A 24,952-nucleotide genomic window follows, 5' to 3' on the forward strand; every position below is an offset into this window, starting at 1 on the left:
ACGAAGCGAAAGGCTCCATCTAGCCTCGATGCCTCACACTTTTTTTTGTTCGACAGCCTGGCTGCAGAGAGGTCGTTCGAGCAAATTCGAGCAGCGCAGCCGCATTCACAGGAGCGGCGCAATCGGGCTTGAAAACACGTAGCAGCACGAAAAACGGGAACGAAATAGACACAAGTACGAAAGGACGTATGCTCGGGCATACGTCCGGATCGGGCGTCCGGATTCACAGACAGGAGGCACTGCGGACCGCGGCAGATAAGGACAATCGCGGCTTCGCTCGATAATGTCTCTTACCTGCAACCAGCTGACATTACATGTGCGGAGTGGCCGTTTTCTTTCGCGCAACCGTTTTATGAGCCGGCATGCAAGAAGCGGTGGCGGGAACTACGCCGAGTGGGCAGTCTTAGAAATTGGAGCATGCTCACCTGGTCATTTTGGTTGGTTAGTTTCTTTTTATCGCAAGTGGCTTAAGCGAAAGTAGTGAAAGAAACGCAAAAAAAAAAAAAACTGGGGAGGTGGGCCAGGCTGACTGTAAACCCGCGAAACAGGCAGAAGTAAAAAGCACAACACAAGCTTGGCGCCAGTAACAAAAGTAGCTGGGGGTACCCAGCAATGCTTTCCCCCATTATACGCGCAGCGATCGCAGACGTTCATCATATATCCGACCACCGTTCAGGCCCAGGATGTCCTTCAGGTGTAACTACATGCTGCCACACACATATCATCCTTACCTCGAGTTTGCGCGAGTACTCCTCGGTGAGCCGTTCATTCTGGCGGCTGAGATCCGAATTGCGCTCGAGCAGCTCCTTCCCGATTTCTGCGGCTAGCAGCAAGTCCTTCTCTTTCTGGGCCAGCTGCGAGTAGACGTCACCTGGGTCCGCCTCGTCGTCGTCGGCCGCGACGTCGCGGCCTCGGATCTCATGCAAGTAATCCTCAAGTTCACCCAGCATGGGCGAGTGACTAGCACCGGTCGTGGGCTGCATCCCTGATTCGAGCCGGCACGCGCACATCACAGTACTCGCCGACGACACGCATCAGAACGGCGCCGCAAACCGCACACGGCGCGCAGAGCTATGCGTATATCCGCACGAACCAGTTGCACTCGGCACCTTTCAAAACCAGCAGACGCCAACTGCGACGGCACCCAGAGAATTAAGTGAGGGGCTGTCAGATAAACACAAACTCACTAGGCGGACCAACTCGCCCGTTCAGTCCACGCGCCACCAGCAAACACATCCACCAAGACGAGCATGAAAGTTTCCGTGTACCAATTCACCGCATCCCGCAGCTGTCAACAATCAGAACTCAACCAACGCGTTGTGGACACCGCTGGAATGTTGTAGTCCGCTTCTTCGATAAGCCGGGTGGCGGTGCAGACAGCGTTGTGGGCACCGTCGCTCTTCATGTCATAAATCCACAGCAAGTGTCCGCTTCTTGCACTGCGCTGGGGGTATCCACGAGTAGACAAAAGACGCGCGTGTGAGCCGCTCACGAAGTCATTGCAAGAGATGTTGGTACGCGCGGCAGCGGACGTCCCGAATCTTGCCGCGCTTGGTACGCGACTGCTCCCTGCCGCCGCTTTCCGCTCTGCCAGCTGTGCTACCTGGACGGAGGAGAGGGAGGGAGAGGGTCGACCCGGTGCCGGAAAAGAAAGCTCACAAAGCAAAAGCCGCCACGCGCTTCCCTCTCCTCCTCAATCTGCCTCTCTGAAGCTGCCTGCTCCGACCTCGTCCTCCTCTTCCTCTCTCTCAAGGTGTGCACTACGCATGGCACTACGTCACTTTATACAAGTGACGTCATTTTTTCGTCATATTTTATTGACCAATCCAAAATCGCGTTTAGTAGCTTTACTACAGGCAAAATATAGTCCCAAATTTTAATAAACACACATATTTTAAATTAATTTATAAGAACAGATGTTAATACATGCTGGTTCTTGCTTGTGTTAAAAAAAATGAATTTGTTGCATGTTTAGCCGAATTCAACAGACTGTTTAAGCAACACTGGTTTAACAACAGCGTCTTTTTCGGTTTTTAAGTTGTTTGAATGCGATTGAACGCTAAGCTCGCGGTAACTTCGAAGAAACCGCTTTCTTCAATGGATTAACCGGTACTGGTCGTCAGAGGCGTAAGTTTGAGCTTGTGGCACAGTGTTTTACGCTTATTCCAGCGTCAGTGTGCGGCTGCTGGGACTCCGCGCTTAGTTTTTATTGCCGCCTCAACCGTCACAATGAACGGCCGCTCATTTCGAATGACGCTTGTGTGCTGTGCTCTTTGACGATGGTATTCTATTTTAAATATGCGATTAAAGTTTATTGTAACTGCACGCGGGTCCATCGAAGCCGTTCGAATAAATGCGTAAAGGATGCATGATTTGGATCTTCGCTTCTTTACTGGCGTTACCCCGACTGCCATTTATAGAAAGTGAAGAGGCGGCGGCGGAGGCGGCTTAGCTCTTCGGATCGAACTCGTTACTAGAGCGGTAGCACACTTGATTACATGATAATTGTTGCGATGGTAAGAGAAAATGAGTGTGCTCTCCACGTTTCCTAGGTCCTTTGGTGCGCTGCAGATTCCGGAAATGTCCAGCGGGCTTTGCCTGTTTTCACTCATGGTCATTTGATGAAGCTCCATTTACCGTTATCTTTTGCAGCACACCCTTTGGTAAATCTCGCTAGCAATTATGGTTTCATGTTTTCAATGTCATTCGGAGTAACCTTGTGCACTTTTTAAATGATTTCGTCACCCATCTACTTCGAAATGTGCTGATTTAGCGCGGCTCATTTCTTTACGGGCTTCAAGAACACGGCATATTAGTTGGCTCTGTGTATAACTATGTCAGCAGTAGTTCAGTGTGCAGTATAACCAACAAAGCTAGTCGTGCTTTGTTGAACTGTCAGATAAATCAGCATGGTGACGTGACGTAGCGAAGCCACAACATTGGCTAGTGAACCGAAGCGAACGGCGTAGTGAGAAATTATACGGCAGTTTTTTTCATGCTTAACGTGACTTACAGTCACCTTTGATATCACAGCCACTGTTCGGTTGATAAAACCGAAACTGGAACAGCATGGGAAAAGAAATTCTATTATAAATTATTTAGCAGCCGTAGGGGAATACTATGTGGTGATCCATGTATTCTAGTGCCTTTTGCATCAATACAGAGAAGTAAGAAAACGTAGCTAAAGTTAGATGTCTGTACTTTTAAGTCCCCATCTCACTGCACTTAGTGATTTTGGTGCAGCAAGAAGGCTACCTTATTTGAATACCAGTTTCTTAGATTGAAATAATATTGAGCAGGACAGAGACACCTCTTGCCTCTCTGTTGTATAGGAAAAGCAGGTGCCATATTTTGGTAGTGCACTGTTAAACTAATGCCCCCCCCCCCCCCCCCCCCCCAAAAAAAAAAAAATGTGATTTTGTGGTCTCAGTTGTCCGGCAAAGTAGTATTTTGTTTGAAGGCTGGTATCTAATGGCTACAGTGTTCTAGAAGCATGTAGATGTGCACAAAATAAAATTGTTCTTCACTATTCTTGATGCAGGAAGACAGGGTTTGGAAACATTACTTATGGCCAGACATTTTATTTAAAATCACATGTACGACCATCACAAAAGTGATGAATTCAAAGGTTCCACGTCTACCTGCTTAGGAATTTTGTGTGCATCTAAGCAGGGTTTATGTCTCAAAAATGCAGAAGTGTCTCCCCTTCAATGCAAGGTTGTTTGCAATTTATTTTGGGGAAACAGCATCTGTTCATGGCAGCATGCCTATTGTCTATGTCATTGAAAAACAAATACACAGGAGTGAAGGCTTGTAAAAGTGAAGCTTGAGGTTGCATATTCGGGGCTTCTATTGGCTGGGAAGATGGCTCATGCTGTCTGGGCAGCCATGGCATTAAAGAACCTTTTATTCTATGCCACCAAACGTTGTTAATGTATATGTCTTCATTAGTGCCTGTATTTTGCTCATTATGCTATGGTATCTAGTCTGCAAGGCAGACTAGCTGGGCTTCTTCATATTACATTGCAGGGCACTTTTGTCTAGTGCAGTAGTTAAAGGTGTCCTGACCTCAATCTGCCTTTTAGTGTGGCTATTAAATGTGTTGAAACAGCAGAATATGTCTACTTGAGCATCCCAGCCAAAACCTAACAGCCCTAAGTAGCATGCTGCACTCACTGCTAATGCACAGTGCCAAACTTTTGTTGTGCTTTCTTTATTTGGAATGATGTGCCACATATTAGTAACCATACATTGCCACGTGAATTTGCCTCTGCTGAATTAACTTATGATTGGATTTCTTCTCTCGTACAATTCCAGTTTCAGTTTCAGCAGCGGAATGGTGGCTGTGACTGTAAGTAGGATCAAACTCATATAAAGCGCAGAAAAACTGTGATATAATTGCTGCTGCAATGCTTTTGTTTACTCAAACACCTACATCGGCCTGCCCTAGGAGCTGGTACTATCGCAGCAAGTGAACAAGCAGCTATTTTATTGCAGTTATTGCATGCCTTACGTGTTATCGACCTTACTTGTGAGATCACAGGCACTGAGACTGAAACTACATTACAGAAGAAATTCAGTTACAGACTATTTACTGGGTGGAGACAAGCTTTACGTTGGGTTCTGTTTACTGATGTCATACATAGCATATTAAAGACGGAAATGGGCTCTGAAAAATTGATATCTCTAACCGTTGACAGTGGTTGGTGCCACCGCACTTTTTGATCTGTGGTCGTTTGTACCACCCTATGCATGAATTCCCACATATATTTGCCATTGGTTGATTCCAGATTGTGCAAGTGTGAAGGCTGGTTGTACGAATATACAACTCACTCACTCACAAGCAGGAAGGGTAAATGGCTTCATCGAGGATGCATTTCTCGGGAAAAGAGACATCTGAATAAGGAAAAAAATGGAAGTGAAAGAGGAATAGACACATTGAACTCCACTTTGTGAATGCAAGTGGTGATATATAAAAGCTCCTTCAGTGGCTCTTCATGAAAACATGATTGGGGAGGCTGAGAGATGAACGGCAGATGCTAAGTGTGTTCGTTCGTCTGCCTTTTCTTTTACATATGTATTTAATTTGGCTTGTGAAAACATTCTGTAGTGTCACCTTATTTTTTGCCAGTACCAAAATGAATCAAGAGTTTCTCCTCCCATTGCTGTCACGTTGAAAGTGTATAATGTATGTCAATGAAACTGAAACTCCTGTTTAGGGGTGAATCACTGCTTACAGTCACTGTTCCAATTGCTGTGACAGTGACTTGTGGATAACGGATTCATTGCATGCTTTATCCAAGCTCAACTGACAGGATGGCTCAAACTGGTGCGGACAGTGGAGGAAAGGCCCAGCCGCGGGAGCCGATAGCGGTGCGCTCAACCAAGCTCAACCACCTCGTGCTGGGCCGGGCCAGCTGCACCCTCCCGAACCGGCATCTGGCCAGTCGCGACAGCCTCCTGGATGCCCTGTTTGCTCTCTACGATGAGTGCAACCGGGAGGTGCTGCGCAGGGACAAAAACATTGCTGTTTTTCTCGACAAATGTGAGTTCATTGTCCTGTTTTGAAATTACAACCATGTCCATTTCATCGCTAAAAATGCTACACCAAAGGGAGGTATACTACGAAATAGTAGTGAAGCAGATGTCCTTGCAAACGCAGGTAGTTTTTATTGATGCGATCCTTTCAATTGTATGGCCTGTCTGTCGCCTCATTTGTTAAGGAGCCTTAATTACTGTGGAGTACTGTTTTTTTTTGGTGCTGTACTCTACTTTCTCAGAGTTTGTAATTACTTTGGTAACATGTTTTGTTAGCAAGAACCTGCTAATGAGCTAGGTGAATTGTTGATGCCATGGAAGAGGGGAGTGTACCTACTAAGGATGTCATAAAGGTACAGATTAGGGTGTGTAGAGGAACAAAAATGTTAGGGAGTATTCAGTTGGAGGCTACGTATTGCTATTTTTTGACCGTTGATTTTCCCATCATTATATTGTCTTATGTAATGTTTAGCAAAATGGCTAAGGATGATTTTGTTTCAGAAAATGCCATCACAGTTGCAATAGAGCAGTCTAACGGGCCTTTGGTTATTTGATGCGTCGGTTTGACTAGTGCAGCAAACTGGCTAAGCATGTAATAGCACCGTGGCAAAGTGAGTCTTGCCTAAAGTCCCTGCAACTTTGTAAAATAATGCCAGCTTTTGGAGAGTGCCGCCTCGCAGTCACCCCTTCTTCTTTTATTCTCCCTCACGCTGGGCACGGTCATCCTGCTGCACCTCCCCATGCATGCGTTAGATGCTATTTTTGATGCATGCATAGTTGTTTTTGTATCGGAGGAAGTGGAGGGGGAGGGAGCTGTTGTTGCTTTACGAAATTTTAGGGGCTTTAAGTCACTCGTTGCTTCTTCCTTCCCAGATCGGACTATAGTGCAAGACTTGCGGCAGTTGCGAGTGAGCATAGCGGATTTCGAGGTCAAGACGGTCATTGGCCGGGGCCACTTTGGTGACATCCGCATGGTCAAGGAGAAGTCCACTGGAGACATCTATGCCATGAAGATACTGCGCAAGGATGACACGCTTTCGCAGAGGGAGGTCAGTGCAGAGCATGTTCTAGCCATGGCATGCACCAGCTAGATGACTTGAACTCCGTAGTAATATGTGCCTGTATGCATGCATCACTGTCTGCTTCCATGTGTATGCCTGCACAGTTCATATGAGTGGAAATCAGAGTTTCCCAAAGGAAACTTGCAAACCATACAGGCACTTTGAGTGCCAAACAGCTGGCGCAGGGAAAATGTAGCCTGCAATGTGAAGCTGGCAATGACAGTGGACAAAGCAGCAGACTTGACAGACTTGCATAAATAAGCTGTATAAGAGGAGGGAAAGCAGTATGGAAAGATGCCACAATATAGCCACATGTGATGCACCGGTATGTTGGTTTCTGTGGGAAGCAACCTGTTGGTCACAAAAAGATGCATCTTACTAGTATGTGGTTCCAAGCTGTGAGGCGTTACATTACAAGTTGTCTTAGAGCTCTGCCATCCTGCCCTGACTTCCAGCTTGTTATGATAATTTGCCTACAGGTGGCCTTCTTCGAAGAAGAGCGAGACATCCTAGCACGGGCTGCACAGTCAGGTCCATGGCTGACGCGACTGCAGTACGCCTTTCAGGACAGTGCACACCTCTACCTGGTGATGGAACTGCTGCCTGGCGGTGACCTGTTTGGCCTGCTGGACCGCTCGGGGGGCCTGCTGCCGGAGGATGAAGCACGCTTCTACCTTGCCGAGCTCACGCTCGCTATCCATGCCCTGCACTCTCTTGGATACGTGCACAGGTGCGGCATGATAAAATTAATGGGCAGTTATGTGCTCAATCCAATCTTGGGCTGGAGGGATAACACGGAGGAGAACTCTGGATTGATTTCTGCCGCCTGGGAAAATCTTGATACATCGAAGTCTTGGTGGCTATGACATTCAGTTGTTGAGCAGGAGGACACGAAATCGTATCCTGGGCGCAGCAGCCATGTTTTGATGCAGGCTAGGTGCAAAAGACATCCGTGCACTGCGTGATGTCATTCCACGTTAAAGAATTCCAAAGAGGTCAAATTAATAAGTACTGTTTTCGGGTGACAAGCTAGCCCATCTTGTCAGCTATTTTCATTTGGGCCTTTGGCAGCCTTTATTTTCTCCTGTGGTTTAAACAAGTTGTCTGCAATGGAGAACGATGATGCCTTTGTTGTGTTGCCTACAGGGATGTGAAGCCGGACAATGTGCTCATCGACCGCACTGGCCACATCAAGTTGGCCGATTTTGGATCGGCAGCCAAGCTCTCCGATAAGAAAAGCGTAAGTGCATCCATAAAAGGCTTGCATTTTAATGAATGTATTGCTGCCAGTTATGCCTTGCAACCTATTTTTTTTTTTTTTAATATGTTCAGAAAGTATTACATTGTGTCAGCTTTGTGTACATGTGCAGTCCTTTAGTATGCTTCCTTTTCCTGGCTATCCAGAAAAAGGAATTCTGTTTAGGTTTTCCCAGTGGCATATATATATATCCACTTTGTGGGCTGTTCAGCGCTTAGTGACTGCAGTCATCTCTTGAGGATACTTGCTGTCAAGTGCTGCCGTTTGAGTTGCTGTGGTCATATTTTGTATGTGTCAAGAAAAAAACTTGGGAGACGCTCAAAGGTACCCTGAAATGATTTGAATGGGCACATTCTAGTGCGACAGATCTGTAGAGGTTTTCTTCATAGGTATTGCTGTCAAATTTGAAAGCTCTGCCTGAACCCTATAACTTAGAAATGATTTTTTAAAAATTACTGCTCGCAGTAGCTCACAACCAATTTGGGCGACATGTCACCAGCAGTGTGCCCCCTACAACAATGACGTCAGTGGGCAGACTGGGTGAGTGAAGGCTCGCTCAGTCTGCCCACTGATGTCATCAGGGTAGGGGACCCCGCAATAAAGCTACAGCAGTATCACTTTGTATTGGAGCTTTCGCAGTGCTTCTTGCATTGAAGATACAGGTTAGTTCACAGATAACAGCAGGACACAGCACATCTTGTAAACAGTTAAACAGTCGCCCAAGTTCAGAAAGCTGGTAGATAATCAACATGAAGTTGAATGAAAAAGGTTGTTTTTCCTTGTGTGTTTCGGATTCTGATTTCCTCACTGTCTGTCGCCCTCCAGAAACTTGGGGAATGCTCTGAGATTGGATTACCAATGATTAGATGAACTGCCTTCTTATGTTATTGCTGTCTACAAATCAGATCTTGTCTTCAGTCCAGATCTTCAGTCGGAATCTGTTTGTGTAATGGTTATATTTTTTTTTTCAGTTTTTGGTTTGTTTTTTTGCAATGCAATGTTTTTTGCTCGCCTCATGTTGATTAATTTCTTTTTGCAAGTTTAGATAGGGCTTGTTGAAAATGCCTTCTAACGCATGTTTTTGCTTTCGCCAAAGGTGGCTGAGGCTTTGTCAAGCTGCGGAGACAGCAGCTTTTACTTCAGCCACCTCTTTTCGCTCACTTGTATCAAGTGGTGAAAATAAACGTGGTTATTATTATTATTATTATAATAGGTATGGCAAGAGCTTTGTTGTAGCTTCATTGTCATGGGCCTTGTTGCCATGCCCTATACTCTGGTGGTAAATGGGTGAGGATGTGGCTAGCTACCCTTTCCTTTCTATCAAGATGCCCTTTTGTACTCAGAGTGCTTAGCAAAGTGCTTAGCCTGTGCCTTGTGCAGATTTCAAGTCGCCTCCCTGTGGGCACGCCTCACTATGTGGCCCCCGAGGTCTTGAGTGCCATGAGTGGGGGCATCAAGGCCTGCGCCACAGTGCAGGGCACCGGTTGCGACTGGTGGTCGCTCGGTGTGCTTGCCTACGAGATGCTGTATGGGCAGAACCCCTTTGCTGATGACCGTGTGGTGGTCACCTACAACAAGATCATGACCTTCAAGGTGAGGGTGCGCTACATCTCTGTGCCACTTTCTGCATGGTCAAAGGAGTCCCAGAGTCTCACAGCTGGGCTGCCAGCATTCTGAATTGTTCAGATTTAGCAGGAACCGGGGACTCGAAACTTTATACATAACTTTTGGGAAGTGTGTGAATGCAAGGTACTTTTCTGTGTGGCAGCTTTTAACCTTTCATCAAATTTCTTGTCACCTTTTAAGGCGGAAGCCTTTAATGTCTCATCGTTGTAAGCAGCAGTTGTCGACAGAAAATGTCACGCTTTTCAATTGGTGGAAACGGTCGTGACGTCACAGTGCGCGAATTTCAAACGGGGCCAATTGCACTTTGGCTAGTAACCATGCAACCAATTGAAGGGATCGTATAGTGATGCTCCAAGTAAGTGGGACTGAGCTTAGGTAAATGCTTAATTACCCAATTAGCCTAATTAGCTTTACTAGTCAGGCCATATAAATAAATAAAACCGATTAAGAAATTGGTCGAGCTCAGGAGTCGAACCCCGGTCTTCGGCGTGAGAGACGAGCATGCTATCCACTCCGCCATGCCAGCTCGATGGTTTGGAATGAACAAAGGCGCGTCTAGTGAATATGGTGTCTTCACTCACTCTCATCCTCCTCCATTTTCTTCCCGCGAGGTTTAGGTGTCCACCGACAAATGAGAGACAGATACATTTCCTTTCCTCAAAAACCAATTTACCGACGAGCGAGGCGTAGTACTGAATGGGCGATGGCGTTCTATGGACTCCTTGGCAGCGTTGCAAGACGCTGTCGCGTTCCACTCTTAGGGGCGAAGCTTAACATCTTAACCATACATCAGTGACCACACTTTAGGTCAAAAAAGTGCCCCCCTGAATTTTGACGGGTGTCCACCGAGATATGTGAGACAGTTACTGCGTAATTTCCTTTCCTCAAATGCAATTTTCATTTTCCTCATTACGGCTCCTCTTTATCTATTGTCTTTCACTCGCACTTCCTCCCTTCCTCTACGGTGCGGTTCAGGTGTCCACCGAGATGACAGAGAATTACTGCGCCATTTCCTTTCTTCAAAGGGCAAGGCATCGTGCCGAACGGGTGGTGGCGTTCCGTGGTCTCCCTGACAGCGCTACAACGCGCTGTCGCGTTCCACTCCTAAAGGCGGAGCTTAAGCGTCATTAATTAGCAGTTAATTAACATTCAAGCATTAATCAGTGATTAACAATTAATTACTGATTTGCCATCACTTAGTAATTAGTACTCAATTATATGTGACGCCACCAGTGCCACAGAAACAGCGAAGGTGGTGCGGAAAACGCTTCCGCCTCTACCCACTTTAGACAGTCAAAGTGCCCCCTGAATTTTTTTTGACTCGGTTAGTACTGCTAAGGTTGTGCATGCATGACATCAAAGGATATGTGACATTGGTTGTTAGAGAAACTATTGCCATGGTTCTCATGGATCCCATGCTTCACACGGCCAAATGTTTTCAAGATAGAGGTGCTCTTTTGTCCCCTCAGAGCTTTGGTGGGAAGCAGAATAATAGATTTTTGTCATGTGTCAGTACTGCTTAAGGACCTTGGAACTGTTTGCATCAGTTTTGTTGTAAGGGTCTCTGTTTAAAGTATATTTACCGTATAAGTGAGTGTAAGGGCCGCACTTTTTTTCCAGATTTGAGGGCCAGTTTTTGGAGTGTGGCCTATATGCGCGATGGAAAAAAAGATTTTAAAAACACACCAACCAGGGAATGAGCGGCGTTTATTCTACGTTTAATCGTCACTCACGGAGTCTTCAGACTCCAAGCTGGTGCTGCTCTCTGGTGCATGCTCATCCCGCAAGAAGTCGCGCAGCATGTCTGTTGTCAACGCATAGCCGTTGTTCCACACTTCCATTACATAGCAGATCAGCTCTTCTTCCAGTTCGGGAAACTTGCACGGCTTGTCTCGGAAAGCACGCTTTTTGCAGCTTATGTTCCTTAGTGCATCCTTTGGATTGAACCATCGTCGGACGCGCTTCTCGTCCACGTCGAATTTCCTTCCTGCCGCGCTTGCCGTGTTCGAGAGCAAACTACCAGGCATCTAGCTATTAAGGTGCTTGCTCATCATGCTGAAATCATCATGCTTGCTCATCATGCTCAGCAGCAGCACACGAAAGCCACAACTATGGTGAACTACCACTACCACAACTCCCGTGCCTTTGACAGCCACAGAAAGCTGAAGCTTGCGGTACTGATGCCGATATGGATAGCAGGAGCTTGCAGTGGAGAAAAAGAGTTGATGATGGTGATGACCCGCGGCCTCGGGTGCCATCCATGGGTGGCACCTGGAAGCTCCTGTGCGCATGCGTGGCCTCCGCGATCAAGCGCACCGTTACTCGCTGCAGGAGCTGATTGTGGAGGCCAAGTCGTGTGCATTTCGAAAAAAATTCCCGTGTGGGTCGTGGAAAGTTTGGGTGTAGCCCTTACACAGATTTATATTTCCTCCGGGAATACAGGGTGCGGCCCATACACGGGTGCAGCCTTTACACAGGTTTATACTGTATTTTCTGTACATCAGTGAATTGGCAGCTATAAAAGAAGCTTCCAGGACACAGTTGGTGCTTGTGCATAACACAGGTTGGTACATGTGTGGAACACAAGATGCATCACTGAGGTGGAAGTATTGCACTGCTTCTGCATTTTAATGGTGCTATGCAATGTCTGCATACATGGTGTGACAAGAATCCTTCTACTGGCCCCTGTATTTTGTCAGATCTGTGCATGGACAAGTTTGTCCTTTCTAGCTTGAACATGCGAGTGGCGTGGCTGCGCTCTCCAGAGTGCTGGTGGGTCCGCTGCATGTGTGCATCAGTATGAAGTGGTAGTTGACAAGAAGCACCAGCTCTAGGTCACTCTATGCTTGCTCCACATTGCTTTGATGCGCGGCCATTTCGGACGCACTGGCTATCTGAAGAGCACAGCCGCACCTCTCACATGTTCAAGCTAGGAGTGGGTGACCCTTTGCATTCCATCTGGACAGATTTCAAATGCAACCTCTTCGTGCCTTGCGAATGCTTACCTGACCTGTACTATTTCCTTTCCTTCACTGCCTCAGGAGTCCTTGGTCTTTCCGAAAGAACCAGCCGTGTCTGAGGCAGCAGTGAAGATGATGAAAGGCTTGCTGGCTCCTGCTGACAAGCGTTTCTCCTATGACGACATGTGTCGTCACGAGTTCTTTGCTCCCGTGGACATGGACAACATTAGACAAAGTACATTAACATCATATTCACTCCTTTAATTTTGAGGTTTTCCCTTCAGTGTGCCAATCTTGTGCGGCTTCCATGTATAAGAGAGATTTATGTTAAATGGTAAGTAGCCTTGCAGCATCCAGGGTTGACAGAATATTTTCAAGGAAGAGTTATGCTATGGCTGGCTGTGTTGGTTACTACTACTGCTCAAAGCATTGTAACTTGTCTTAGATGCAAAGATTTCCCATTTGAGAATTAAATGCGTAGGAGCAGCATTCCACATGCTATGAGCTGTGATGTTAGCAAAACTGGCATGAACTCTTCAGCGCAGTATCCACTCCCTAGGCCATGTAAGCTGTTCAGAGAAAAATGTTACTTCACACCAACAGCTAGCCTGCTGGTTGAGCTAGTGTTGAGGGAACATAACGGTGATATGAGATACGGTACTACTGTTTCCTTTTTTTTTTGCTTTCTCTCTAGTGGCGATGATAACTATCCACTGTAAATGCTTAAAGCTTATGCCTGCTCTTGGTTTTGGGATAGAATTGAATTTTTTTTTATTTTTCGCCCTAAATAATGAAGAAAGTAATTATTCATTGACATCTTATAATTGCTTTGCTTATTAAGCTATGTAGCCCCACTTTGCTGCCGTTTAGGTGCACCCGATGTGGAGGTTAGTGAGTAATTACTCTTCTGGTCAAAACCCACACTGCCCTTGGGGGAATTTCCCAAAATACACTAGACTAACTGTGGTTCAAACTGTGGGAGTTAGTGTTCACTTGTTTCCTTTTTGTTTTTGTGGAAGTGAAACAATGTAAGCAGTAAGAGGCAGGTATAGTACTAGCCTGTTCTCCACTGAGTCCTCGAGTAACATTTTGATCCACCTGCTGTCAGTGCGCACATGCATCTGTCTGTGTTCACTTTTGTCTCCTCATCCAGCTTCATGAAGCCTTCTGGCACCGTAGTACTATACATGTCGGCATAACCGTTAAAAAGCAAGTTTTGCACTCGTCTTTGGGTGTAGTTTTCTCATGTGTCTGAGTGGTTATGCAATATGGCCCCCCCCCCCCTCTCGTCTATAAGCCTCTTGATTGTCTGACTGGATGAATTTCGTAGTGGGCTGAAAAAAAAAAAAATCCTAAATGATTTTAATAATCTATGCCTGGCCTGCTTTAGCTTAGTTCTGTGCACAATGAAAAAACAGCGCACACTGGACAGAACACAAAGAACAAAAAAGGAGACAGCGCCAGCACTGAATCTACACCAGCTTGCCCAATTGTCTGCTCTGCCTTAGTACTGTAGGCTGCCAAGTTATAAAAACAAATGATGAGGATTGAAGCCAGATTAGAAATTGAGAAAATAATAATAAAAAAAATTCTTTACTGTTAGTGCTTTCACCTGCAGACAACAGATCAAGCTGCAAGCTGATTGTGTTCAACTATGTCCTGATTTTTGCCTCTATCCTGCACCGTGGACTTTTCTTTGTTGCTATTTGGCTGCATGGAAATTATTATGGCACTATGAAATGAACACTGTATGCTGTCGGTGCGGCTGTCAGTTCCAGTTGTTCGGGGCTGTTTGTATGGCCAAGGCATGAGTGGAATTGCACTGCATGGCTCATGGTTTGCAGCTGTGCCCCCATTCGTGCCAAATCTGAGTGGAGAGGAAGACACTTCGAACTTCTACGAATTCGAGGATGAACCAGCTCGTCCCAAAAACCCAGCCTTGCGGGACCAGAAGAAAGGCTTCGAGGGCACCAGCCTGCCTTTTGTGGGCTTCACACATACCCAGAGTGCCAGCAACTCTGCCTTGGAGAGGTGAGCAGAGGGAAAGGGGTGAGGCTATCCACTCCCCCTCCCCCTCCTCCTTTTTATCTATTTTACAGCAAGAAGCTATTTTAGGGAGCTCACCCACACCAGAAATTTCATCCTGTCCCTGGTGTGCTCTCGCTCTGCCGTTCTTTGCCAAGTGTGAAAGAAAGGGTACGGACGTCACAGTGACTGACATCCCGACAGAGGCTTTTGTCATAAATTCGCTGCAGTTGTGGCATCAGCCAGGCCAGCATGGCCTCGTGCCTGCCGACCGGATTGTGAGCGAACTGCCCACCATTGCCAAATTCAGTGCACTTGCCACCTGCCCACCGTGGTGCTGCCTTATGGGAGCGCAGGAGGAGCAACCTGGGTCTTACGAGCCGGACCGGTAGCCATGTTTGAAACAGCCACCTGCCGGGGCAATGGTGCATCGCCTAACTGCTGCACAACTGCGCCAGTTAGGGGTATGAGGATGCCTTGTGATCTATGAATGCAATTGGGAGGGTCGTGACGTCATCAACACTGCGTGACCACCAGTGGACCATTCATGGGGCACTGCCAAAGTGGAAAATGTGAGGACCCTCAAGATTCGGAAGTTGCCCCACCCTCAAAAATTCCTAAGGACTCCCAAAACTTTATGTACACAAGTAAAACCTCAATAATTCAAACGCTGATAATTCGAAACCCTGAATAATTGGAAGAATTTCTGCGGTCTTGTAATTTCTAATGTAAATTTGACCGGATAGTTAGAAGTGGCAGTACGCAGCAGCCCGGTTAATTCGAAGGTCTGATGTGCTTTGCTAGGATGTCCAATCCTGATTTCGCCTCAAGCTGATAAAGATGAAGCAACAGCCACTTGGAGCTGCTAGGTGGTGCAGCAGAGGGATGCTGAGTATTAATGCTGATGCTCGATTTGCGAAGTGCCGCAAACCCAGTACTCTCAGCACAAAAAGCAATCAATACGGTGTGCAGACTGCTGGAGCACGCTCCTGCAGAGAAGACATGCCTCACTGCAATGCAGGCGTAGATACGTTTCAAACCAACGTGCCCTCAGTGCTTTGTCAAGGCACAGCCGGACAAGAGGCAGTGGTGCACATGCTCGTTGCTTCCCTCCTGCTTCGCTGTCGTCCAGGCAGCGTCTACTGTAAGCGTTGGCACCGAGACACCACCTGTTCCTAACAGCATCAGTGATGTTCCATGACGCAACCATCCTTGCTACGTGCACGTGACGGGTTGACCGCGCGCAATGCTGGCCTGCACCATTTCTTTGAGTAGTGTGCCATGGTTAGAGGGTTAGGGCAGTCTTAAAAAAAAAAAACACCACCATCCTAAAGTTCGGATCGACCTGTATGCGGAGCTGGCCTATTCTGCGGTGTCTAAGGTAGCTTGGGCGAGCGCCGGATAGTGCATGCCTCGTGCTGGTGCCCGTTCCCGGCAGGACACTTGGGTCTCCATGCCTCAAAAAAAAAAAAAATGTTAATTCTTGTGCAAATCGGTTCCACTGAAGAAAATTCTAAAATCGCACCTTTTACCCGGTTCGTTTGCGTTGGCGGTCATTTTCACGGAAGTGCAGTAGGTAGCGTGAGGGCAAACTGAAGATTCTCAGAGGGAGGAAAGGGGGAAGTATGCAACCACTTATATTTGGAGTCAACTTTCTTTTTGGCCACTACGTGCTGGGTGTTGGCTTTTGCTCAGTATACAATAATCGCAAAGTTCGTCCAGTAAAGGTAGCACGTTCCTGCAACAATTTTTTGCCTGAGGTCAATTCGAAAACCCGGTTAAATCGATTATTTTCGAGGTCTTATTGGCTTTGCATTAATGAGGTTTTACTGTAAGTAGGCACAACCCAGAAAATATATTAAGTTGGATTAGTGGGACAGATTAGTATAATCCCATATGATAATCTAATGGAAAATACTGGAACATTACAGAGCGTGATGGTTCATGCATACCATATGAGGTCAATGGAACTGGTTCCAACTGGAGTTTTGGCAAGAAAATCACTAGAAGAACATTAGATGCTAACCTGATTGTTATCACATTTTCTTCTTTAAGATTGTGGTTAAGGAGGCCCCCAGTTTTTTATGATTCTCTTTGAGACAATATTTAGTGTGATCTCAACCTCATCAGTCATGAGCTGAGAGAAGCCAGTTTTCCTACAGCCTTATCCTGTCGAGGCAAAGCGTGTGACATGGGAGGGCAGCGCGAGAGAGACTACAATGGAAAAAGAAGGCAGCATGGGCTAATGGGCTATTCAAAAAGGGAAGGCACGGAAAGAGCCATGTCGAGTCGGGAAGGATAAGAAGGGTGAATGGGCACAGCAAGAAGCAGCTGCGGTAAAAAGTGGAGGTGTGGCATCCGCCACTATGGGAAATACCACGGGCGTTACAGCCAGATATAACTCGAGAACACAGTGGCGAATGCCTCTGTATTCCAGATGGCTCAAATGGCGATGCTGCGTTCATGCATTGCACTTGGTTATAGTTGAGCTGAACATTTTTTAGCTCTCATTATGATTGTAATGATTTTTTAGTGCACCGGTTTGTCTGAAGCCTGTTTTGTGGCAGGCTGCTCACCTGCCCACCATGTCTGGTGGCAGCTCAGGTAACAGCTGTGAGAGGCTGCTCGGTAAGAGCCACCTGGGTCGCAACCCACCCCAAGTCCCACCAATGTCAGCACCTGCCATAAAAGGGCAGTGGCGCATCGCTTCACCACTGCACCAGGAGTGGTAGGAGCACTCCTAAGGGCATATGAATGTAGAGAATGACCAGTTCCGCATATATGGACATTAACCAATTATTGCTGTCTTAACAACTGCCATCTCTATCTGAACAACTGCTAGTTCACATAATTTGCATTTGGCCTAGCTACGTGAATAGACCATAATTTTTAAATTTTTTTCTTCCTGAAGGCTCCAGCTGCTCTCTTTCTGTTATAATGGTGCAGATATTGAAGCTGCAATTGGTGTGACTTGTGCCGGCTTGATGTGGTGACTGCAGTGTTGTTCTCGAGCTGTCACTGTCCCTTCTTGACCCTGGGAGAGCCAAATAGTGTTTCAGTATTCTGCTCCTTCCTGTATGAGGAGAGCATTGGTGACCCCGTGTGCAGGACGGTGAGCTTCCTGGAGGCGGGGGGCTCCCCCATGCGGGAGACGCTGAGCTCGGGCCACTCGCTGCGTCGTCGCAGCCAGCGTCAGGAGCAGCTGCTGTCAGAGGTGACCCAGCGGGAGGAAGGGCTGCGCCATGAGGCCCAGGAGGCCCGCTCCCGGCTGGCACAGGCACAGGCCCGCCTGGCCACCCTCGAGAGCAGCCTGGCCGACGCGGAGGCACGCGAGGCTGACCTGCGCTCTGACAACCAGGTGGGCAGCATGACGTGCCAGTGTGCTGTGAAGCACTTCATTTACCAGACACCGGATTGCTTGCCATAATCGAAAGGGGAAACTGGGAGAAGTTCTACCTGTACCAGATGCGTAGAAAAAGGCATGGCAAGAGGTATTTGTGGGCTGGCATACCTCGTGGAGAGGCAGGAGAGGTGCAAGTTAATAAAAAGCAAAGCAAGAAAAGATAGCGAAAGGAGCAGCATATGTGAAAAACTGATAGTCTTTCTGCAGAAGGATTCAACAATAATGCAGTAAGAATGACGTCAGCGCTCGTCTACTGAGCCGGAGTCCCCGGGTTCGAACCCGGCCGCGGCGGCAGCCATGTTTCAATGGAGGTGGAATGCAAAAGGTGCCTGTGTGCTGTGGGATGTCAGTGCACATTAAAGATCCCCAGGTGGTCGAAATTATTCCGGAGGCCTCCACTGCGGCGCCTCTTTCTCTCTTCCTTCACTCCAACGTTCCTCGTATATGAGACAGATACTGCGCCATTTCCTTTGCTCAGAAACCAACCAACCAACCATTTTCAACCTTTGCTTTGTGTTTTTCATTGTCTCTTACTACTTTTTTCTTTCTTGTATTATGCCACCACGTGGGAGTGACAACAAATTTGCAGGCATCACGGATGCTATTGATACCTGCCATGCATCTAGTCATAGCTTTGGGCTAGGGTTTGCTGCACACTACTAAAACATAGCAGTGAAGCAGTTGGAACTACAATTTAGCCCTCTTGCAGTGAACGTAACCGTGACATGGTGTCTGTTTGTTATGCATTAAAAGCTCGTTAATTCAACCTCCCTGAGTACTGGTCCTACACCCAACTAAGTCCTTGGCGTTAGACGCTTGCCAATTCAAATGCTACAGGTCTCGGATCGGTTCATTCAAACAGGTTCCCGAAGGGAGGCTGCTTCCAGCTATGACCAGTGTGGCAAGAGACTGTCAAAATAGCCCTACTCAAAATCTGAGTCTCATGTTGCAGATTTTCTCGCATACTTCTGACGTGCATGGGATGGCAGCCATGACAAAAATGGACGGTCCCATCTTGGAGAACAAGTCTGACTGCATAGTTTCAATTTCACTTTTCTGGGCTTTGCACTGCTCTGCTGCATTGCACCATGAAGGATGCAGGGTGCCTGTACAATTTTAAAGCAGTTCTGCTTCGATGCTCCTACAATGTGCACGCAATAAGGCATTGATGGAAACTTGAAAACCAGTCATTGGCACGTTGTTCTCATCTTAAGATCAGGCAGCCATTGCGCAGTCTTTGACCAATTAAATTTACCATGATTCAAGCAGTTTTTGACGCTTTTTTTCGGGGTTATTTATAATTCTAACATTTTTTCCAGTCTCTTGAAGTTCAAATTAACACTCTTTTACTGTACAGTTAAACATAGATACAGTAGAATCTCGATGATACAAGTCTCATAAGATTGCGAAAAATATTCATATCATCCAAAATTCGTATCATGCGAAATCAAAATCCTTATGCAGAAGCAAAAGAAATGCATTCACACAGACGTGTTTGCAGCTAACGGGATTTATTTACGGCCGCGTGCCACTGCTCACTGCTCGTTCTCCGTATGATTTCGACATAGGTGATGTATGGGCCACGCACTGCTGTTCGCTGCTTGCCTGTTACAGTTAAACCTTGACGTTGTAACAAACTTCAGTGATACGAAAGCCTCGATGTAACAAAATAATCTAGTTTTCAAAACTTCGCATCCATAGAGCACCATGTATTTTTAGCTTCATTGTAGCAAATTAGATCTTGCCGCACTTTTACTGTAGCATTTCACTTCTTTGAAAACGAACTTGAGAAAAATTTGTACCACTGTCGCGAATGGTTGAGCAGAGCACATGCTGAAACACGCGTAGGAGCACGTGCCACTGGCCAAGCCTCTGAGGTAGTATAAGGGAGTCTGGCATGAGCGTCTTCGCAGCCTTGGCAGCCTGCCAGGTCAGCCCATTGCTCTGCTATCTCGTGCACGACTGGCAATGGTGCCGTCAGCTGTTTGTAGGCAAAGCTTAGCGCTCAAGAGTGCGGTTTGTGGGTTCCTATCATCCCTAGTGTCATAGGTGTGTGTTTGAAACATCTGAAATTCTGCACGTTGTATACAATGCTCTCCGGCCACGAAATTTTACAAATTCGTATTAATCGTGATCATATCACTAGGGTTCTACTGTATAACAGAAGCGAGCAAGAAAGGCGCTTAATTTTTTTGTTGCATGCAAATTTTCGTTATATACAATTTTTGCTTGAATATTTGAAAGGCCAATATAGAACGAAAAATTAACCTTTTGCATTCCGAAATGTTTACCCACCTTACGACTGTTCCAGTCCAAAGTATTTTGCCAGTTTGAGCGCTGCAAGAGAAAACAGCAGCTGTGCAAGAACTGATGGGATGCTTATTTTTGGTCTTCCTTTACCTGCCTAAGTCCTTAGATGACATTTAGGCGATGTGTTGTGCCGCTCAAAGCTGCTTTGAGAAAAACGCGCAACTGAAATAGAACAAGCACGGCAAAGTGTGCCGACAGCAAACCAAAACGACCACTTTGCTTTGTTAGGAGGGGTCGAACTAAGGACCACAAAGGGTTCATCATCATCATCTTCATCATCATCATTAGCCTGACTACGCTAGCTGCAGGGCAAAGACCTCTCCCATGTCTCTCCAATTAACCCTGTCCTTTGCCAGTTGCGGCCACCGTATCCCTGCAAACTTCTTAATCTCATCCGCCCACCTAACTTTCTGCCACCCCCTGCTACACTTGCCTTCTCTTGGAATCCACTCTGTTACCCTTAAGGATGAGCGGTTATCTTGCCTTCGCATTACATGCCCTGCCCAAGCCCATTTCTTCCTCTTGATTTTGACTAGGATGTCATTAACCCGCGTTTGTTCCCTCACCCACTCTGCCCACTTTTGGTCTCTTAATGTTACACCTATCATTTTTCTCTCCACAGCTCACTGCATTGTCCTTAACTTAAGCTGAAACCTTTTCATTGCCCTCTATGTTTCTGCCCCATAGGGGTGAGTATTGGTAAGATACAGCTGTTTTATACTTGCAAATTTGGTTCTTTTCCTTTTTTTCCCTGGGCTTTCACTGTTGCTTGCCGAGGTCACTGAGGCCCCATTCTTCTTTTCTTGCCATTTTTCAGAACCTGAACATGCTGGTGGAACTGGAGCGCAAGAACCGGCTGGTGTCAGAGGAGAAGGCTGTGCAGCTTCTGAACGCCATGAAACGCAAATACCGCAGGCAAGATGAACTACTCCGGAGTGGCTACTTGTGAGTTTAGGCCCCCGGGCACCCCCCACACTAACGCTAGATGCTCACTGCCCTCGGTATGCACACCGCATGCTGCACAGTTGCCTGCCTGTACATCTGCCTGCTGACCTTGTTGCTGGGCTTGGTAAGAATGCCTTGGCATGTGCCGCATTGGACTAAGTGCATGCACCTCGTGGTTCTACGCTTGTTGCAGGGATAGCTGCGTATGGGGCTTTCTTTTGGTTTAACAGCAGCATTGGGGGGTGAAGTTCGACGTAACTAAAAGCTCCTGCCAACAGCTCTTCACAACGTTATTGTGCATGAAAAAGAGCATTCCAATTTCTGCAATGCTTTGTTTCTCTTGAGGCACTTTCACTTTTCACTGGTTCAGTAGAACCTCGATATTACGAAGTCACACTTGCAACCAAAAAATTCGTTAAGTCATGAATTTCTTTATATCTAGGTTCCTGTGTTTCAGCAGTGCAAATAAAGTTACAGATTCTCAATGACGCCACCCTTGCGCCAACTGCGGCAAACTGCGCCAAACTTAGTATCACTTGGCGTTCATTTCTTATATCCCGAAATTTGCAGTAAATGGACACATAAAACAAACATTGCAACACGGACTTCCATGGTGTACTTTTTATGCATATACATGAATCATTCTCGGTCTCTTGAAGTTTCCGCAGGCATTTTTGAGTCACTGCTGGTTTCTCTCTCACTGACAAAACATATATTGGACATCAACATTTCCAAAACATAGTATTGGAAATCAGTTTTGGTTCTTTGTCCTGTATTGGTATTGGAAATGCAGTTTTTTAGGGTATTAGATATTGGCATCAAAGATAATCTTTTGGTGTATCATGCCTAGCTCTGCTAAGCAGCATGTCACGCATAAATAAAGAGCCCCATGTGCTGCACAGCATGTAACAAAATGAATGATGCATTAACATACAAGCACGTCTACTTTTAGGTTGCATGCCCTACATGCATGTCTGCTCGTTTTCTTTCTGTTCATGTGTTGTTCAATTAACTGAAGAGGTTTTCTGTCCCTGCTTTAGTAGTCAGCACTGCACTACCGTAATGGCAAGAGGTGTTTGTGAGGGATGTGCGGGTGTTTCACATGCACATGCACAGGCACAGTGAGTGGGGTTGCCATCAAAACTTGGTACTGGTGTCCATTAGCTAGGAAATGAAGCCGCTTATCTCTTGCTGTTGGCTTGACATCACTATCACGTGACGGTGTCATGATTATGATGTCACCGAGAATGAGGAACAAGTCTCATCATCGGCATTGTTGTTGAAGCCTATTGTGTGTCTAGTGCCACCCACGGGATGAGCGCTGGTCATGTCTTCCGCATGATCGGCGCAGGTCACATGACCCTGCGCCATGACATCACTGAAGCATGCAGCCGACCAAGTGTGACCAACGTCGGTCACGTGATCCTGCGCCATGATGTCACCGCGGGCATGCAGCCGTCTGAGCACGTTCCCTGCTCACTGATCACATGACTACACAGCACCTCTGATTGGTTGAACTATGAGCGCTCACATTGAAGGTAGTCATTTTAGTAAAAGAAGGGGTCAGGACACGTTGACGAGGAGTCGTGAGCTGCAGTGGACTCCAGGATGACGCCACGCATTTCACAAGGCAAAAGCAGAAATTGAAAATTGCTGGTCAAGCTCGTCAGTGAGAAAGCACAATTGTAGAGCCATTTCTTTTGCAGAGTACATTCATGTTCATGGGCTGATGTGTTGTGTGGAAGCTTTCTTCCAGAATTTCCACCTTGCTTGTAGTGCAACTTTTTTCTATGCATAATGACTATCTAAACAAAAGGCCTTTTAAAACACGTACAATATAAACTACTACAAGATTCAGCTCAAGATGTGTCTTCTGGCAGGCCTGTTGGTGCATTTAATTCATTTTCAAACTGTGCGGAACTATGGGGACAGAGGAGGGAAACACACACACACACACACACAGTGCAGAATTACAACTTTTATGCGAAGGATCACACGCAGTCCTTTTTATATGCTCGACAACCGCAATTTAAACAACCCCAACCAGGGGCTATTATCTGCAGTTAAATAATTCACTTCACTGTGCAATATTGTGCACGCACTGGAACAAGCATGAAGGCATATTTTCATATCCATATTTTTAGCACGTTTCACCTTCTTTTTTCTCTCTTCTGGGCATTTTATGGCATGTAATGTTGTCCTTCGCTGTAGAATGTATTCAAGGTCACGCAACCATGCACACTGTAGCGGCTGATGTGATTCTTTCCTTTGTTTTGCCTTGCATTTGCGCTTGTTCCACTGTCTGGTGATGTTGTGCAGTGCTGTGTGTTATTTACCTGCAGATAATATTCCTTGGTTTGGGTTGTTCACACGGTGGTTGTTGAGCGTATAAAAAGGACTGCGTGTAATCCGCCGAATAGAAGTAGGAAGTTCTGTGCTCTGTGTGTGTGCATGTGGGTGTCCTCCTTCTGCTGTCCTCGTTGTTTCGCGCAGTGTGAAAACGAAGATCCTGCTATCCTGCTACCATGTCAATCTGTGATACAGTTTCAAAAACATAAGTTGGTTTTCTGCCCTTTTCTGTGAAGGGAAACTTATTTGCTGCTGCATGGTGTTCTTGCATTGCGTATAGTGCAAAAATGGCCCTAATGAAAGTTGGCTTTGTCGGAACACACACCAACGTGCTTAGTCTTGCTGAAACCTGCAGTAGGCTTCTCCACATGTGACCACAGGCTCCATTGTGCAAGAGCCACACCTGTGTTGTGCGCGTGCAGTGTGCTGAGCCCTGTACGAAGGCCCACGCCCAGAGCCTTTGTGGTGGACGACGAGGATGAGGCGGCGAACGGTGGGCTGGAGGAGGAAGGGGATGAGGCAACGGTGCAGAGCGAGCTGCAGGTGGCACTGCGGGAGAGGCGGCACCTGGAGCAGGAGCTGGCCAAGGAGCGGGCCCTGTGCGCTCAGTACAAGGAGCAGCTCAACTCGGTCAGGGTCCCCTGCTGTATATTGATCCACTTGCTCACTGAGCGGTTGTGGGCAAGGTTGCTCACAGGCTAATGCCCTGCGGGACAGTGTTTATTGGGGCTGTATCAACTAACCGTCCAATTCTTTGATAGCTATTTCTTGGCCGCCTATATTGTAGAGGCTCCTACTATGGTTAGTCTTTCAGCCAGTGCTAATTTATTTATTTATTTATTTATTATACCCTCAGGGTACAAATGTACAGCCTTTTTCAAAAGTTTGGAGCCCAAGGGGTTTGCTTCTGAAGCACACTGTCTGGTTCGTAATGCAGCTCCAGCGCTCCAAATTTGCTGAAGGTAAGAAGATTTCTGGTCCTGCCTCCTCCAATGGGTACGACTACCAAGAATGTTACAGGAGTCCCACTGCGAGGCTTAGAAGCAAACCCCCTGGGCTCTAAACTTTTGATAAAGACTGTACATTATAGAGGGGAGGGGCGGATGCAGAGGCATATGCATTGTACACAAAAAAGTTATTAGTAAAAAATATACACAATCTCTGTAAAACCAGTACAAAAACAAAAGTAAGCATACGAAGAATGAAAAAGAACAAAGGTACAAAGAGTAAATTACGAAATCGGTAGCGGTGTTAATAACTACAGAAAAATATGACAAAGAAAACAAATAAAAAACAAGGAATACAGTTCCTAATAAACAAACAGCCGTAATGGCAATATGAACGCCATCTATGAAAGCCATGATGATGATATGAGCACCAGCTATGAAAAGAAACTTTGTAATGAGGATTTAAAGTTCTCAATTTCAGATATGCTTGTTAGTGATGCTGGTAGGTTATTCTACTCATTGCTTGTCCG

General features: G+C 46.5%; 2 protein-coding genes across 6 annotated transcripts in view; one reads left to right on the plus strand and one right to left on the minus strand.

The window, feature by feature from the left end:
- Window positions 1–1,676, minus strand: part of LOC149365089 (bicaudal D-related protein homolog) — a 185,000-nt gene extending 183,324 nt beyond the window's left edge. Inside the window, exon 1 of one of the 2 annotated variants that reach the window (XM_089575167.1) lies at window positions 732–1,676. In XM_089575167.1, coding sequence (XP_089431293.1) covers window positions 732–1,010 — 279 coding nt within the window. In that variant the 5' untranslated portion in view covers window positions 1,011–1,676. The remainder of the gene's footprint in view (window positions 1–731) is intronic. The other variant, XM_089575163.1, reaches the window with a different exon arrangement.
- Window positions 1–24,952, plus strand: part of LOC149365090 (citron Rho-interacting kinase-like) — a 198,835-nt gene that overhangs the window by 91,937 nt on the left and 81,946 nt on the right. For 2 of the 4 annotated variants that reach the window (XM_089575157.1, XM_089575160.1), the window contains exons 1-11: window positions 2,022–2,127; window positions 5,304–5,545; window positions 6,412–6,587; window positions 7,079–7,329; window positions 7,746–7,839; window positions 9,238–9,450; window positions 12,525–12,678; window positions 14,288–14,474; window positions 17,577–17,826; window positions 20,999–21,126; window positions 23,898–24,105. In XM_089575157.1, coding sequence (XP_089431283.1) covers window positions 5,317–5,545; window positions 6,412–6,587; window positions 7,079–7,329; window positions 7,746–7,839; window positions 9,238–9,450; window positions 12,525–12,678; window positions 14,288–14,474; window positions 17,577–17,826; window positions 20,999–21,126; window positions 23,898–24,105 — 1,890 coding nt within the window. In that variant the 5' untranslated portion in view covers window positions 2,022–2,127; window positions 5,304–5,316. Of the gene's footprint in view, window positions 1–2,021; window positions 2,128–5,303; window positions 5,546–6,411; window positions 6,588–7,078; window positions 7,330–7,745; window positions 7,840–9,237; window positions 9,451–12,524; window positions 12,679–14,287; window positions 14,475–17,576; window positions 17,827–20,998; window positions 21,127–23,897; window positions 24,106–24,952 lie in introns of those variants that run through there. The other 2 variants (XM_089575159.1, XM_089575158.1) reach the window with 2 other exon arrangements.

The sequence above is a fragment of the Amblyomma mixtum genome, chromosome 2 (genome assembly GCF_055824585.1).
Source record: "Amblyomma mixtum isolate Tamu chromosome 2, ASM5582458v1, whole genome shotgun sequence".
Taxonomy (NCBI): domain Eukaryota; kingdom Metazoa; phylum Arthropoda; class Arachnida; order Ixodida; family Ixodidae; genus Amblyomma; species Amblyomma mixtum.